This window comes from Garra rufa, chromosome 6 (genome assembly GCF_049309525.1).
Source record: "Garra rufa chromosome 6, GarRuf1.0, whole genome shotgun sequence".
NCBI lineage: Eukaryota > Metazoa > Chordata > Actinopteri > Cypriniformes > Cyprinidae > Garra > Garra rufa.
In genome coordinates this window covers 27,262,016-27,279,118 of record NC_133366.1, presented here as the reverse complement: position 1 = coordinate 27,279,118, position 17,103 = coordinate 27,262,016, and the positions used below count along the sequence as shown (strand labels likewise).

At 36.6% G+C, this 17,103-nt stretch overlaps 1 protein-coding gene across 1 annotated transcript in view; it reads left to right on the top strand.

Annotated features, from left to right (window-relative positions):
• The window catches only part of vps8 (VPS8 subunit of CORVET complex), a 151,753-nt gene that overhangs the window by 110,118 nt on the left and 24,532 nt on the right, over positions 1 to 17,103 (top strand). Inside the window, exons 29-32 of the mRNA XM_073842614.1 lie at positions 3,438 to 3,607; positions 5,755 to 5,923; positions 9,331 to 9,384; positions 14,257 to 14,337. Coding sequence (XP_073698715.1) covers positions 3,438 to 3,607; positions 5,755 to 5,923; positions 9,331 to 9,384; positions 14,257 to 14,337 — 474 coding nt within the window. The remainder of the gene's footprint in view (positions 1 to 3,437; positions 3,608 to 5,754; positions 5,924 to 9,330; positions 9,385 to 14,256; positions 14,338 to 17,103) is intronic.

The following is a 17,103-nucleotide window of genomic DNA, read 5'->3' as shown; positions in this document are numbered from 1 at the left end:
AGGAAAATTACAATATTTCTTTCCTAATTTCTACACTTGAAAGAGATTTTGAATTTGGACTGCATTTAAACCGCTAGCTATGAGCAATTCATACTGCACTTTTATTTCAGACAGCTATTATTTTTACGGAAATGGCAGTTCTATTTTGACGAAAAACTTCAGCTTCAGTGAAAACAGGCATACAAAAATGTGTCTTACTACAAAACTAGTAAAATGCTGTAATAATGCCACGAAAATAGAGCATAACTGGTGGCCTTTGCATTCCCAAATGCGTGTTAAACTCACAGCAATAATGGAGTTGACTGCATTCACTGTCAACGGATTCATTCTGAGGCACGGAAAACACCGGATCATTAGCTGAACGAAGCCTAAATGAAGTGTGCGCTTCACTTTGAAATGCGCAGCTCAAACAGACTTGATGAGGGATTAAGCCATATTGTGCTTTCAGATTTAGTTCAATTGACAGATACTGTGCCAAAGCATAATGACCCAAAACACAACTTTAAAGACCATTTATTCTTTAGAATAAATAATTAATATATTTATATATATATTAAATATATTTTAAAAACTGCACTTTTTGGCGGAAGACCTACCGTTTCATATTGTCATGTGACCACAATAATATCGAGTTTTGCTATTGAAAATATTGTTACATTCCTATAAGCTACAGTACTCAAAATTCCAGTCTAGCTACCTTTGCTAAAAGGTAAATTTTTGAATTTGTTGAATATCTGAATAAAAAACAATTAATAAAACTAATTTCTAAAAGTTTTTATTTTGTTAAACTGAAAACATGAAATGCCACAAAGGGAGTTTTTTTTTTTTTTTTTAACAAACCGATTCACTAAAATCAGATGTTTTCGTTGAATTTTCTGTTGCTGAGCTCCTGTCATGCTACTAAAATGTAAAGGATTTTGCCATTTCATCTCTGTTTCACTTTCTCTGTCTGTTTAAACTATCACCAGATATGGCTATGTGGTCTTTCAGTTTGTGTGTGTGTGTGTGTGTGTGTGTGTGTGTGTGTGTGTGTGTGTGTGTGTGTGTGTGTGTGTGTGTGTGTGTGTGTGTGTGTGTGTGTTTGTGTGTGTGTGTGTGTGTGTGTGTGTGTGTGTGTGTGTGTGTGTGTGTGTGTGCACTCTCCCTTCCATGACCAATGGGAATTTGCAGCTTGTCATTCAAAGGAAATAGCGAGCAAGGCAAGAATACCACCTGATTCCCCCCTCTCTCTCACACACACACACACACACACACACATTTTCCCCCTGCTTTTGAGACTCTCCACTTGGCATCACTGCAGTAAATAACATGCAGCCACAAAATTGAGACGTAAATTACACACACATAAATACACACAATTGAACAGTCCCTTAGGAAAGCTTGTCCTGGCATACATTTCAATACGCACACACTTTGTGAATTGCCCCGATAGCTGATGAAATATTTTGAAATTTGTTTTCTCCAATCCTCAGAAATGTCTGTCGGGGTTAAATGCGCTTTCCAGTGTGTGTGTGTGTGTGTGTGCGTAATACTTAAAATGCTGCACTAACAGCAAAATGAAAAAAATGAAATAACATACATCAAACCTCTCTCTCTCTCTCTCTCTCTCTCTCTCTCTCTCTCTCTCTCTCTCTCTCTCTCTCTCTCTCTCTCTCTCTCTCTCTCTCTCTCTCTTTCTCTCTGCCTCCTTCTCTCCCACTCTTCAGTCTCTTTATATGACCTTGCTGAAACACATTGCCTCTGGTGAGGAGACTGTGTAGATTAACTGAGATTCTTCCACTCATGAAAATAAACTAAACCAATTTTAGTGTCACCGCAAGCTCAAGTGTTAATCCATTTCACAAATTTCAAAAGATATTTGATTATGATAAAAAAAGAAATGTTTAAGGGAGTTAAAACGGCATTTGCTTCCCTTTAGATTCTGAGTCGTTTCACATGCCTCATTGGTTTCAGTCCCGACAATTTCATTCGTTATGGGAAAATTCTTCCATTGCCTGTGGTTATGGATGAATAAATGTGCTTGCTCATGAATTAAGCTGAAAAAGGATAGTTGACACATAACTTAAAAATTAACTTCTTTTTTAATATCAAGATTTTATGTTAAAACGCATAAGGAAAGTTTTCAACTTTAAGCCCAGATTAAATATGATGGCTTTCACGGCTTTTAGCATTTTCCATGCTGGTTTTAGGGGAAAATCTGTAAAAAGTATTTAGATATAGTAAAATGTGTTTAGTAGCAGACACTTATTTGTAGCTGAAAGCATAACCAGTAAGTCCAAACTATTTAATTAACAGATGCAAAGTTGTGAGGGATGTGTAGATCTTTGTGAATGACATTTTACATCTGCTGAAGTATGCTGCAGGTTCTGCAGAGTTCTAAGTGTGCTTAAATGAAGGTACGCTAATTACAGTATAGGTGTTGTGAAGTTTACTTAATAGTTAACCTAAAAATGAAAATTCCCTTATTTACTCACCCCTGTAACTTTTTTATTTTTTCTTGCAACACACATGTACATATTTTTAATATTATTTCATCAATTTTGTCCATGCATCCAAAACAAAAATCAGCATCAGCACCATTTTTTACATCCTACATTGGACACACCTTGGACACACCTTTGAACCAAAGTTTTCTTTATTTTCATGACTATGAAAATTGTAGATTCACACTGAAGGCATTAAAACTATGAATTAACACATGTGGAATTATATACATAACAAACAAGTGTGAAACAACTGAAAATATGTCATATTCTAGGTTCTTCAAAGTAGCCACCTTTTGCTTTGATTACTGCTTTGCACACTCTTGGCATTCTCTTGATGAGCTTCAAGAGGTAGTCACCTGAAATGGTTTTCACTTCACAGGTGTGCCCTGTCAGGTTTAATAAGTGGGATTTCTTGCCTTATAAATGGGGTTGGGACCATCAGTTGTGTTGTGCAGAAGTATATATAGCAGGGTTCCCCAAATCTTACCCTGGAGGTCCAATGCGCTGCAGAGTTTAGCTCCAACCCTGATCACACTCACCTACCTGTTATTCTCTAATGATCCTGAAGACCTTGATTAGCATGCTCAGGTGTGTTTGATTAGGGTAAGAGCTAAACTCTGCAGGAAAATGGATCTCGAGGTCCAGATTTGATGATCCCTGATATATAGTATATATAGAATTAAATATTTTATAGAATTAAATATAATTCCACATGTGTTAATTCATAGTTTTGATGCCTTCAGTGTGAATCTACAATTTTCATAGTCATGAAAATAAAGAAAACTCTTTGAATGAGACGGTGAGTCCAAACTTTTGGTCTGTACTGTACAGTACAGTATAATACAGGAGGTTTTTGGGAAGTCATAGCCTAGACTTAAAACTGCTTCATCTGAATGAGCAGAATCATGCAGTTTGCAGTGGTGTACTTTACTTTTCCTTTCTTTCTTTCAGACGTTGTTGGAGACAACCACAAATCTGTTGAATTCAGATCTTCACTGGTCTCTGTCACACCTGCGTAAGGCGGTCAGTAGAGGGCTTCACCCAAGACAGGACCACTGCAACATCTGCTTACAGCAGTACAAGAGACGTCAGGAGAGCGAGGAGGAGATCATTATCTTCAGGTACACACACATATGTAGGACAGTCCAACGCTTTTTTGCTATAACAAACAAAACTGATGCATTTCACAAAGGTTTTTTTTGTAATTTGGAATGCATGTTGTTAATAAAAAAAAATTATATGATGTAATTGGTTTGTAACAGGTTTACTAATTTAATGCCTAGTTCCGTCATGAAACTTTAAATGGCGCAGGCTGATGGGTCCTTAATCCACACTGATGATATTCACAGCATTAAAATACTTGACACAAGCTGATTGGTTCGTGTTGCTTATGCAGCCAATGAGCTTGTGCTTTAAATTTAAATGGCTGGTTAGCATTCACTAGAACAGAGTTCCTCTGAAACCCTCTACCTTCCCCAGCTCCACCTGTACAGATCTGCTACGGGTTATTATATATAATAGCTAGCTACTTGTGCTGAAGCAAGTATGTCTTAAATACTCAGCACCGTATTGGCAGTACGGCTGCCCTCGACTAGTTTTTATGGTTGACTGGTAGTCGTTCATTTTAAGCATTAGTCGACTATTAGTTGCACGTTTATTAATAAAACATATAAATCATAACAATGAGTCTTTAATTGCCTACATAGCCTAATAAACGCTCAAGCACACGCAATAAAGCATGTCAAGTGAATCATCAGATATAATAATTGTGAATGTGTTAGGGAAAAACAGCAAGGAGACATTTCACTCTCTATAAATGTATTTTTTTTATCATTTCTGTAAGGCAAGTATACACAGTTTCGAAGTTTCGCACTCAAGTTCACAGAGGCCGAGACGTCAGAAAGTGCATCCTGTTTACTTTAATTATATTACAAAAGCAAAACGTTTCGTTGTTACTCTGAGTGCACACAAATAAACATAGAGTCTTTGCAGATTTGAAAGATATATTCATCTTTTCTGTATGACCAAAAATATTATAAGTGTAAGTGCAAGTGAGCACACCGGCGCCTCCATCTGTCATGCAGGGAGCATTCTACTATTCAGCTTCCACACTCTGCACAGACACTTCAATAGCACACATTTTTCTGGGTTAACATTAGATTGAGCTGCCATGTAAAGTTGCTACTACATACACCTTTCAGATGAAAAGGCTTATTTTTAGGTCGATGAGTGATAGGTGAGCATTTGGATGTCCTGCCCGATGTATTATATTACCACATAGACCAGCCGTTAACGATCTGTCCGTCACTTCCTGTGGATTTTTTTTTTCTGCGACTATTAAAATTTTAGTCGACCAAGCTCTTCTCGTCGACTAATGGTTAGTTGACTATTAGAGGGCAGCTTTAATTAGCAGTAGCAAGTTCCTGTACTTGCAGCAACAATAATCTACAACTACAGCAATAACCAACATCAGCAGCATAGCAGATCTATTCTGCCAAGAAAAAATACATTAACAATGTCATATCTATTACCTTGCTAAAATCTATAGATTTATATAGATTCTATATAAATATAGAACTATATTTATTGCAATACCTATATATAGTAATAATGCTCAGTCCAATTAATCTTTAATCTTCATTTTGTGTTTTCTCTTGTTTTGCCAATGAATGTAACTTAAAATACAAGTATAGAATATGGAGAGATTTTGTGACCATAACTGTACAAAAGATGTACAAAAAGAACTTTACTGTTGATCGACACTTCCTGCAGACTGGTGTTTCTATCACCCCGCCTTGGCAAGCTGACTTTTTTCAGCTGAAGGTAGAATGTCTGGTTTTTGCCTGTCATCTCCTCCAATGTGATTTTGTGTGGCAGTAGTAGCTACACACTGCATCTTCTACATTTTTTTCCGGTTTATGACAGTGTCAACCAGTGTTAGGGGGCAATACAGCCAACCACTATGTGGAAGTTTCAACCAGATCATTACTGGTGCTGGATTATTTACAGTATGTCTCATGATTTCAGTATTTAATTTTTTAAACATCATCATTATTGTCAACACAGGTATATTGTGATATCTCTGTTATAAATATTAGCATTATATCTGCCATTGGTCGCCTTGGTCTGTCAGTATTCCCATCCAGCCATTAAAAAAAATCAAGATATTTGTGGTGATTTGTTCTGATCCCTTGAGTCACATATTTCTTGCTGTTATAGCACTCTACTCAAACTTACTTGCGTTATTCTGAAATTATTTCACATGTAGCTGTGGACACCTCTACCACTGCCAATGTCTTCAGCGTAAAGAAGTGGGTGTTTTGAGCGAGAGGCAGTATTCATGGAGCTGCTACAAATGCACATCCAACCAGGGCTCAAGGCCAGCGGACAGACCCAGCGCAGAGAGCTCTCGATCACGCTCTACTTCTCTTGCACAGGTCAGTCAGACAGTCAAGTTTCACAATCAGTGGGTTCATCCAAATATGAAAATTCTGGCCTATTTTATTCATCCCAGTGTGTGCTTCCAATGAACGTCATTTCTTCTGAATTCTTAAAGAATTGACGTTCATACTGCCCATGTCAGTCAAGCCCCAAAATGGATGAAAAACAATGAACATAGAAAGTAGTCAATATATAAATACATTTCAAGTCTGAATGCATACCATCTAAAGCCATACAATAGCTTTGTGTGTGGAAGAGACAATCATTTTCTGAAACGTTACTGAACATCTTCCCCAAAGAGCATCAGTCATATTGACTACTTTTTATTCTTGGCTGCTTTTGATCCTTTTTGATATAAACTGATGTACAGAGAAGCAAATAAAAGCATATGGGCTTGAAAAGACATGATGTTCAGTAAATAATGACTGAGAAAAAAAGATTCTTTTGGGTAAACAAATACTTTAACGCTTCATTTAATCTGTTTTTCAGTTGAACTGTTTGTTCATGTCCATCAATGTGTCTCTCAGTCTATCATGTACACATCTTATTATATCAACACAGAACAACAAGGGACTTTTCTTTAGTTCAATCATGTTTCTATTTGTCATTGTATCTCCTCTTATATACTTTTTGGGACTACTGAGAGCTCACATTAAAGGGGATATGACTTTTAAGTACTTGTATATGCATACAGGGTGTATATATTATCCACGCTAATTGGATCTCTGTTATGTGGCAGGGGTGTATGTAAATGGCATGCAAATGGCTTTCTCAGCATGCACCTGTGTTAGTCGTAACCATAGGAGGCTGATGGCTGCAGGCACAAAAGAGAGCCATGCTAGTATCCCTAATCACAGAGGTGTTGCCACGGTGATTCTTTTGGAAGTAAAGAAAAAATGATTCCCAGCCAGTGTGATTAGAGTATTGATACAACTGCAAAAACAAAGCAACTGCTTTTACCTTAAACACATGGCCCATAATTCCTGCTGATTGAATCAGCACTGCACCTCAACAAGAGAATGTTACATTTCTGTGAGACGGTTAGTGATGTAAATTAAATAGTAAATGTAAAAGTTAGCTAAAAGTGCAGGATTAATGGGTCAATGATGTGATAGTCCAATACTTTATTAAAAAATATGGGCAAAATGCAATTCATACATACTCACTCATTATAGAAAGTGAATATAATATGGTCTTAAAGGGATAGTTCACCCAAAAATGAAAATTCTGTCTTTAAACACTCCAAACCAAGACCTTCATTTAACTTCCGAAGACAAATGAAGATATTTTTAATGAAGTCCAAGAGCTTTCTGACCCTGCATAGACAGCAACACAACTAACACATTAAGGCTCAGAAAGTTAGTAAGGACATGGTTAAAATAGTCCATGTGGCATCAGTGGGTCAACCTTAATTTTATGAAGCTCATTGGTAGTTTGAACTTTGCAAGTTCGACTCAGGAGTGTGAATTCGCAGTAACGGGATGACACAAGTCCGGTAATTTTGCAAATGGAACAGCGTACTTTTTAATGTCAATCGACTCGCCTTTGCTACTGCAATTTTTTCTCACTGTATTTACAATAAGACGAAATATGATCAAACACCACTTTCTCTTTTTGTTTTCATTTAAATGTGACCCTCGAACACAAAACAGTCATAAGGGTCAGTTTATTGAAATTCAGATTTAAACATCACCTGAAAGCTTAATAAATAAGTTTTCATTGATGTATGGTTTGTTAGAATAGGAAAATATTTAGTGAGATACAACTATTTGATACAATGTATTTTTGGCTATTGCTAAAAATATAACCGTGCTACTTATGACTGGTTTTGTGGTCCAGGGTCACATATTAATAGTAATAGTATAGCTATTATATTATTAGTATAGCTATTACATACTATTAATAGTATATAACTATAAATAGTTCAGAAATAGAAACAGTTCAGGGCACATATTACAATGAAACGAAATAGTATAGCAAACAGCATTGCCTGTTTTCATTTTTCATTTTAATAAAGTTATAATTATATAATAGATGTACAGTAGTCAACATTTGAAGTGGATCAAAAAAGTTAATCAAAGTTGTCCTAAGACAATAACAGGTATTGTTTTGTTTTTAGGACAACTTTGATGAAAGGTTTTGATCCACTTCAAATGTTGACTACTGTATATAAATTCGTATATAAATATATAAAGTTATGAAAGCCAGCCAAAATGATGTGACCTGGAACAAATAATAGATTCATGACACCAAAGATTACCTGTTAGATTTACCCAAAACTAATTTTATCTTATGTTTAACCACTTCAAAACCAGCGGTAAATGTCAGAAGAACTAGCCAAGGTGAGGCGCTTTCCGCGGGATACATGAGCACTGTGATCGCTTGGAGCTCACATCTCCGAAATCGACGAAGCATATTTTCAGATAGGCACTATCTTTATAAATAAACTGCAAATTTGACTTTTTAACAACTACATTCTCACCTGAAACACTCTTAAAACTACAATCCATGACACAATAACAGATCCTGTTCTTGAGTACCGCCCTAAAGTCCTTAGTTCCTAGGGAAAGTTCCTGCGGTTTTTATGGCTTTTAGTTAATCACCTGTACTTTCTGATTTAAATAAGTAAGGCTGGGGAAAAAATTCATCCCCTGAGGAAAATGTCATCTTGTTTGTTGAAATCGTCAGGCGAAGACTGACAGGAAGTAGAAATTGTTGAATAAACATATTATTCCCGTTTTCTTTGCGCACAAAAAGTATTCCCGTAGTTTCATAAAATTACGTTTGAACCACTTATCACATATTATTTTAATGATGTCCTTACTACCTTTCTGGGCCTTGTCAACACAACATGTCAGTTGTGTTGCTGTATATGCAGGATCAGAAAGCTTTTGGATTTCATCAAAAATATCTTAATTTGTTGACAAAAATGTTCAGTTTTGGGTAAACTATCCCTTTTAAGGCAACATATGTGGCAATATATCTCTTGATATTGGGCAATGCTGTCTATATAATATATTTCATTTCCATATATTCTCAAATATAAGCTTAGTAAGTAGTTTAAATCAGTTTTTCTTAGAAAAATCTATATTTTTAACAAAAGCTTCACTGCTGCTCAGTATTTTAAAACCGTTTGTCTGGAAGATCAAAGTCATCTGGTGTGACCAACATGCAGATACATAAAACACATTTAAAAAACATAATACAGCAAATGATATCATAAAGAGGACTGCTACAGACCCTCATGACAGATAATTGCACCCTTTTATGTCCAGATGAAGGTAGGTAGGTTAGTTGGGAAATTATTATGACAGATCTGTATTTGAGTCAGTCTGACTGTATCTCTGCAGTGCTTTTGTCATAATCTGTCAATCTCATTTAACTTGTCACCTCGTGTTTTCAGACCAAAGTGACGTCTGCTCATCGTGGGATTGTGGCAGAGGCTCATGGGAGAAAGGTAACGAGTGGAATTACATTGCACAACTACATTGGATTTAATTAGTTTAAGCTGATTCAGTCTTATGTCAGCTGAAAGAAATGTTCTGTTTGATAATGTTTGGTATTTATATTGTCAATTTAGATTTAGATTTTAATTGGTATCAGACCTTTACAATAAACTGTTCTCTTTTTATAACTGACTAAATTCAGAACTTTTAAAGGTTGCTCTACTTCAGCTAGACAGAGAAACGTAGCTCGCTTCCACTCTGCCTTTTGTGTGTTCATTCATCCATGAAACATAAATGGCTTTTTCCATGCTGGTTCAAAGCAAATTAGCTTGCGTATGATTGCATTACACTCTCTCTCCCTACTTTCATGCATTTGTTTACTGGCAGGAATGGAGTGACGAAACAGTCCTGCCTTGTCTGTCTGTCTCTTTCTTTCTTTCTGTCTCTCGTTTCTCGCTCTTTTGGAGACATTCTCTCTCTCTCTCTTCATTGAGCATTCATTGCTTGTCGGTCAAGAGACTTGGCGTTTTATGCAATGTGACAGTGAGCTTTAAAGACAAGACAGGAAGTGACATGAACCTTTTGACCTATTCCTCTTCTCCAGCATCCCTTCGTCCTCTCTCTCCTTCAATAAACCCTCAGCCATTAGCATCACTAAGCATTGTGTTATCTGTAGCAGACAAAATTCAGCACTTTTCGTCACGTCTAAGTTTTCAGGAACCTGCTAACGCACAGATTTATACCTGTGGAGACTTTTGCTTTAATTAACACGTAATGCTTCAGAACTCCTGCATGCTAATGATAACAAGGCTGACAGGACGACACAGCTTTTTTTCTCTCTGTCTCTCTCCTTTTTATTTTTGAATGCAGTGCTTTTGCAGCAGAAACAGCTTTTTACTGTACATGCAAAGATAAAGATTTAAATACTTGAATGTACTCGTACCTATACAAAAATGTCCTACATGGAAGAAAAATGCATATTCACGTGTAAAAAAAAGAAAATGATGAAAAAGAATTACATGACATGCTGATTAATTAATTGTATTAACAGGATCGCTCAGAGTTAAACTGCGTCAAAGCAAATTCATCTTGATAATGTCAGATAACTTTGATAGAAAGGTGTGCAATAGATTACAATCAACCAAAAATTCAGACAGCTGTTAATATATAACAATATTTACACAACCATCAATACTTTGTTGACCAGTTACCAAGCAATGCTTAATTTTGTTCAGTCTGTGGTGCAAAAAGGTTGCATTAGTAATTAAAGAAAAAACACTGGTCAAAAATCTAAATATTTTTTGGTTCCAAATTTGTATCAGTTTTACTCATAGTCCACTGTATGAACAATTTTGGGGTATAATATGTCACAGTTTATTTTATTTTGCTGTCGTCACTTACATAAATAAAATATAGTGTCCTGCACCCACTAGTAAAAAAAATATCAAAAAATTATATCTGGTGTCTACATAATTTTTGACCGTATATTATTAAACTTATAGTGCTCCTTCCAAGTGCTATTGAATTTCATCCTGCTCTCATGGGAAGTTGTAATAATGTACAAGATGGCATAATGTATGGTAGGGTTGTACAAAAATGTACAACTGAAACATAAACCTAACCCTAAAGCTCAACCATAGTTGAAATAAGAAAATTGATAAATAGCATCAGATAGGATAAAAGTAGGTTCTTGGGGCATAATTGTTTTTTATTACTTTTCATTCAACCCAGGTTCACTGAAAAAGTTACATTTCTGCAGAATGATATTATGTTTCTTCTTGCACACTTCTTAATACTTTCAAAGTAAATTTTCCAGTGATTGGCACTACAGTTGTGTTCAGTTTTCTCTGAAACAGCTGGTGTGAATGTGGCAGTATTTTACATTGGTTGTTGTATATTTTGCAGCAGTTCGAAAATGATATGTTTGACGATTGGCGCCTAGTAAGGTAATGTTCTACCGCATTTAAAAATAACGTACCACCTACACTAAACCCGACCCTAAACCTCACTGCTAGTGTTAACAAAAAAAGTGAGATAAAAATACATTTGCTAAAGCAACCATGCCACAAGCTCTTTTATCATGACTCATGTTTCACGGTCTGTTTCAAGTTCTTCACATCACAAGTGCTACCAGGTGATGTACCGAGACAATTTACTACATCAGAAAAGCTATCTATTTGGAGCTGGTTATGTAATGCAATTGTGAACATTTGTAAGTTTACAGATCACTCATAGATCAGGAATAAAAGTTGTTTGTGTTATCTGCCTTTACTGTTCATTTAAAGTCCCCATGAAATCAAATTTAAATTTTTTTTGGCTTTTAGTATGGATATGTTAACCTTAAGGTTATCTATAAGCTATAGTGTGCTCCAAAACAGTGATAAAATTTGCGTTTACAAGATATAAGCATTCAAAACTTACAGTTTCTCACGCCAATATGAATCAACGATTTTGATGACATCACGCTGCACTCATCAAACTTTCTGTCCAATCAAATGCTCTCTGGAATCCGAAGCATCCCCTACAATATAAATAGACACTGAAGCTGTGGCTTAGATCTGCAGTGTTCCCAAATCTGCGGTTTTCCCGTGGAATTGGGCTACTTTAATACTGTTGCCTGGTTGAAGCGACCCCAAAAACGTCATATTTAGCCCCTGAAATACGAATTTACCCAGACTAAAAATAAGTGTATTTTATCCCCGGAACGCAATTTTTAATGGGGGACCCCCTCGAAATGCTAGTTTTGGGCTAGTTTTGAGTAGCAATTGGGCGGGTTTTGTTGTGAAAACCTGGCAACCCTGGAGATCGGTCACTTGTTCACAGTGATAGTATTTTATGTATGGTGATTGGCATGTAGTGTATGCTGGAGGCGATAGGGAACCATTCAGACAGTGTAAATATGCTTTCCATTGGGGCAAATGAGGTCTGGTTTTGCGTTGTATCACGTGAACCGTGGCAGTGTGCGCAGTCTGCTTCGGACTTTGGTATTACTGCTCCTGAAGCAGGAGCAGTAATACCACGCAGCACATGTGCAAATGCTAAACTAGCTGGGAACTCATTTCTGATAATACTCCGCCTGCTTCGGCCATATTATGGCAGCAAACTTCCTTGACTATTACGCCGGAATGGAAGTGTAGTTCCTAATCTTATTGGCCTAGAAACTCGCAGCTTTGCATTTCCACCGGTCTTAGTACACGATATAACTACAGAAGAGTCAAGTTTTAAATACAACAAATATGGAAACTCGTTGGTCATTTTTGAACGCGATGCTATTGGTCTAATAGGATTCAATGATCTATGCTAAGCTATGCTAAAAGTGATATCGCCAGAACAGGAGAACGGCTGAATGGATTTCAAAACGGTAAAACCCAACTTATTAACTCGGGGGGGAGTTGGAGAATGAGCCTATTTCCAAAAAAAGTGAGTGTACCTCAATTTTATTTGGTAAAAAAATTGTCAGACATTTCACTAAAAATACTTACAGTCCTCGTTTTTTTTTTCTTATGCTGTTTTTAGTCCCTTTCTAGCTACCTACAAGAAACATTATGTTTAATCTAAACAAAACACATGCTACTTTAGGTCTAGGAGGCTGATCCTAAGTGCAATGTGAAAAAAGAGAAAATGGCAGATCTTTAGAAGTAGGTCAGACATTCTCTAAACGATTTCAACACCTTGTCTAGTTGGCTGAAATGCTCCTCCTGATGTCTCGAGGTGCAGAAAAGTGGCTTTTCCAGTTTTTTAAGCGGGGAAATACATTGGGCTATCAAAAAGTGTGTAATTGGTTTATTTAAATAAGTCGTGCGTAAATAACGGATTTAATGAATGCTTCACCGAATTATCCTACCTTTTTCCACAACACTGTCACGCAAAATCGACGTCCTCCAGCTCAGCGCCCTGCATATGGAGACAGCTGAAACAGCGTGACAATGTTCATCTCCTTCTTTCTGCTGAAGGGAGGGCGCAATAATTGCATTTATTCTTCTGGAGTGACAGTAGCATTTGTCCTTTGTGCCACTCAAAACAGACTCTGATTATATATAGAGACCCAGTGAGGTGAAGTAAGGATACACTTGATTTAATTCTGGAACATTCTGTTGAAAACCCTCTCTGGGTGGAGTTTGGCAGATCTTTAGGGTTTGTACTTGACTTCATGCCTTTGGGACTGGAGAAGTCATTGACGGATGACAGAGACTTGGAGGTTTTGGATCACTGGAGGCTGATTTGAGCCAAACCAAGTGATGAAATGATTCTGATTGGTGTGAAGGACATTGGAATGCATCTTTAAATAAGTCAATGTGTCACTATGTATAAAGCGCCTGTCTGTAAATCTGGATTTACAATGCTATGGATTATTATAGATTAAATAATGTATATTTACCCATGTAGATTCATAAAGCCATGAGAAGAAGCATGTGACAGCATAAACAATTCATTGGCAAGCAAACTCAAAGTATTCCGCTACTTATTTTCTTCCTTCTTGATATTGCTCTGTTGACGTTGTTTTTTTTTTTTTTTAAATGTCACATCCGTCAAGCTTTAATCACTTGTCTTTCCCACATCTTAGGCTTGTGTATGAAAATGTCACATTCGATGCGATTAACACTCCTCTGATTCTTGAAGGGTTTATTTAGAAGTTGTGCAGTTTGCTATTTATCAAGTCCGTATCTGGCAGCAGGGTTTCCCCCTTCATATTTCACGTTGACATTCTAATGTTTTTATATATGTTGTTGATGTATTTTCACAAATGTGTTGAATTTAATTGCCTTTAGGATTATCTAAAGCCATTTTAAACTGGTTTATATGGTGGATGTGTCTAGTGTCAGGGGTGTTTTGGTTCTGTAAGTATGTTGAACTCTTATGTTGGTTTGTTTTTCTTTCTGTAGATGTTGACTGAAGCCACTCTGGATGCCCAGCAGACACAAGCCTGGGATCATTTCCGCACTCTCTACAGAGGACCATCTAGGGTATGACTTACCTTATTTTTTCCATTGAAAACATTATACATTTTATTTTTTTATTTAATGAATAGAACAGCGTTTATTTAAAATAGAATTGTATCCCACAACCCACTAGACAAAATAATTAAAATAACTATAATTTAGCCACATTATCATGCTCAGTACATACATACACTTACATACCCTGGTTATTAATACCTAGCATTGCCCCTGCAAGCATAAATAACTGCTTGCAGCAATTTGTGATAGCTGTGCATAAGTCCCTGGTTTATCCTGAACATTAAAGTTGCCAGCTGTTCTTAAAAAAAGCCCCCAGGTGCTTTGAGTTCTTGCATGCTAGTTGAGTTCTTCCCTACAGTGGCTCAGTGATGTTGAGATCCAGCTTCAGGACAATTGAAGGACTTTTACATGCTATTACAAAAGGCTCCAAGCAGTCATGGATACTCATGGAACCAGTACATGATTCTAAGATCCAAGACCACATACTGTGGACATATTTTATTTTCAGCAACTGCATTTATTTCTTAAGGGATTTTTGTAAATGCCAGTATGGAAGGATATTCTGGTCTATATTTTAAATGGAATTACAAATCTTGCATTACAGTTTGCGTTTTAACTTTCAGGAACCCACAGTGCACAGTGACTGCCAAAGTCCATTTGAAAGTAAATATGACATGTCTTATCACCCTATCATATTTAAAGGGGTCATCAGATGCAAAATTCACTTTTACATGTTGTTTGAATATAAATGTGTGTTGGCAGTGTGTGTACATAACCACCCTATAATGATAAAAACCATTTTTTTTAATCCTCAATAATAATAATAACTCTCAAATCAGGTTGTTTTGAGATTGCTGGCAGAATGTCTTACCTTAGACCCGCCCTGTGTGAGATGTGAACTGTCCACCATTGTTTCGACGCAGGAGCAGGGATAGACAAAAATGTCTCAGATTGAGCGATGGAGGTGTTTTGTTGTTGGATGTAATAATGAACATAGCAGTCGTCATTTACGCCCAACACCTGAGCCCTGAACCTGACCGTATTGAATCATATCGATTGCATCCCATGACTCCTTTAAATACCAATATTCATTACCATCTGCTTTTTAACTCTCTCTGCATCTAATCTGCCAAAAAGGATGCAAAGAGCAATGCAAGATTTGCAATTGTTTGGATTGTTGCAATTTATTCGCCCACATATGGAAAACACAGTTCAATTCTTTTAGAAAATAGTCCAGAATATCCCTATTTTATACACTGCAAAAAATGTTTTTTTTCCTACTTAAATTTTTTGTCTTGTTTCCTGCCAAAATATCTAAAAATTCTTAAATCAAGAAGGATTTTCAAGACGAGTAAAAATATTTTCTAGTTTTCAGAAAAAACAAGTCAAAATTAAGTGCATTTTTGCTTGAAACAAGCTAAATAATCTGCCAATGGGGTAAGAAAAATAATCTTGTTTTCTGTTTGAAATAGGATTTTTTTTTTGCTTACCCCATTGGCAGATTTTTTAGCTTGTTCTGAGCAAAAAATCACTTAATTTTGAGTTGTTTTTTTCTGAAAACAAGAAAATAATTTTTGCTTCTCTAGAAAATCCTCCTTGATTTAAGAATTTTTAGATATTTTCGCTGTATGTCTGTTATGCAGCTTCTTCAGTACTAAAGTAAAATCAGGTTCTGCAGTTGTAATTAATAAATAAACAAAATGCAATTTTTATGATATGATATGATATTATATGATTTCTAGTTGTTGTAGACTTAGGATGTGGAATCCTTCGGTACGAATCCCATGAAAAACATGACTCACGATGAAAGAGCTGAAAGATGAGAGATTGAAAAACATGCTAAAACAGCATGCTTGCGATTGCATTTTTACATTACATTCACTTTTAATCATGCTATTGGGTAGGTTTAGGTGTAATGTGGATGGTACATTATTTTAAAATGTCATAGAGCATTAGAGTTATAGCCCGACTCAACGGACATTTCCAGTCAGAACTACAGTAACACCAATGTCACATAAAACGTACCATATGTACGTTCATCTGTTCAGGGGAAAAAAAACAAACACAAATTTTCTAAAGCAGTGGTTCTCAAATTTATGGTCACACTTCCCCATTAAATAAAAAAAAAAGTCTTGTAAAAACTGAAAGGCACATACAATTGTTTGACTTACACCGTGTCTGCTCTCAGCACTCTTCTGACACGAAGGACAAATTTGCATTTGTCACTTTGTCATGTCCAGCGTAGACAGCTTTTAGCTGTTTAGCGGTTGCGTCTGATGATGACACGATATTTGTGTTGCTGGTAAAGGGTGAGTTCACAATAGCAGCTTGTGATGCCATTCGCTGAAGCGGTGCTTTTCAATAGAGAGGATCCTCTATATCGGGCTTGTTCAGATGATGCGAAGTGAATGGATTGAACAAGAAAGATTTTGAATTTGGCGATTGGCTCTGCATTTATGAAAGGCAGAAACACACTTGAATGCTGTTGCCACAGCTGTTTTTTTTTTATTTCCGCTGATCCTCCGTGCCCCCCATGCAGTACCTGTGTGCCCCACACTGCTCAAAGGGATATGTAAAGTCTTGAACTGCAGCTCTGTAGCAGATTTTGTGGGATTTTCAGTTCAGCCATTGAGAATACATGTGTCGGTGCCTTACGAGATTATTGCATAACAGCGGATTGTTATGCAATGCAGTGTTTGTGTATGTGTGTTGCCGTTGTGTATTTACTGGAGTCCCTGAGTCTTACGGTTTATGGGTCAGCACTTATCAGAC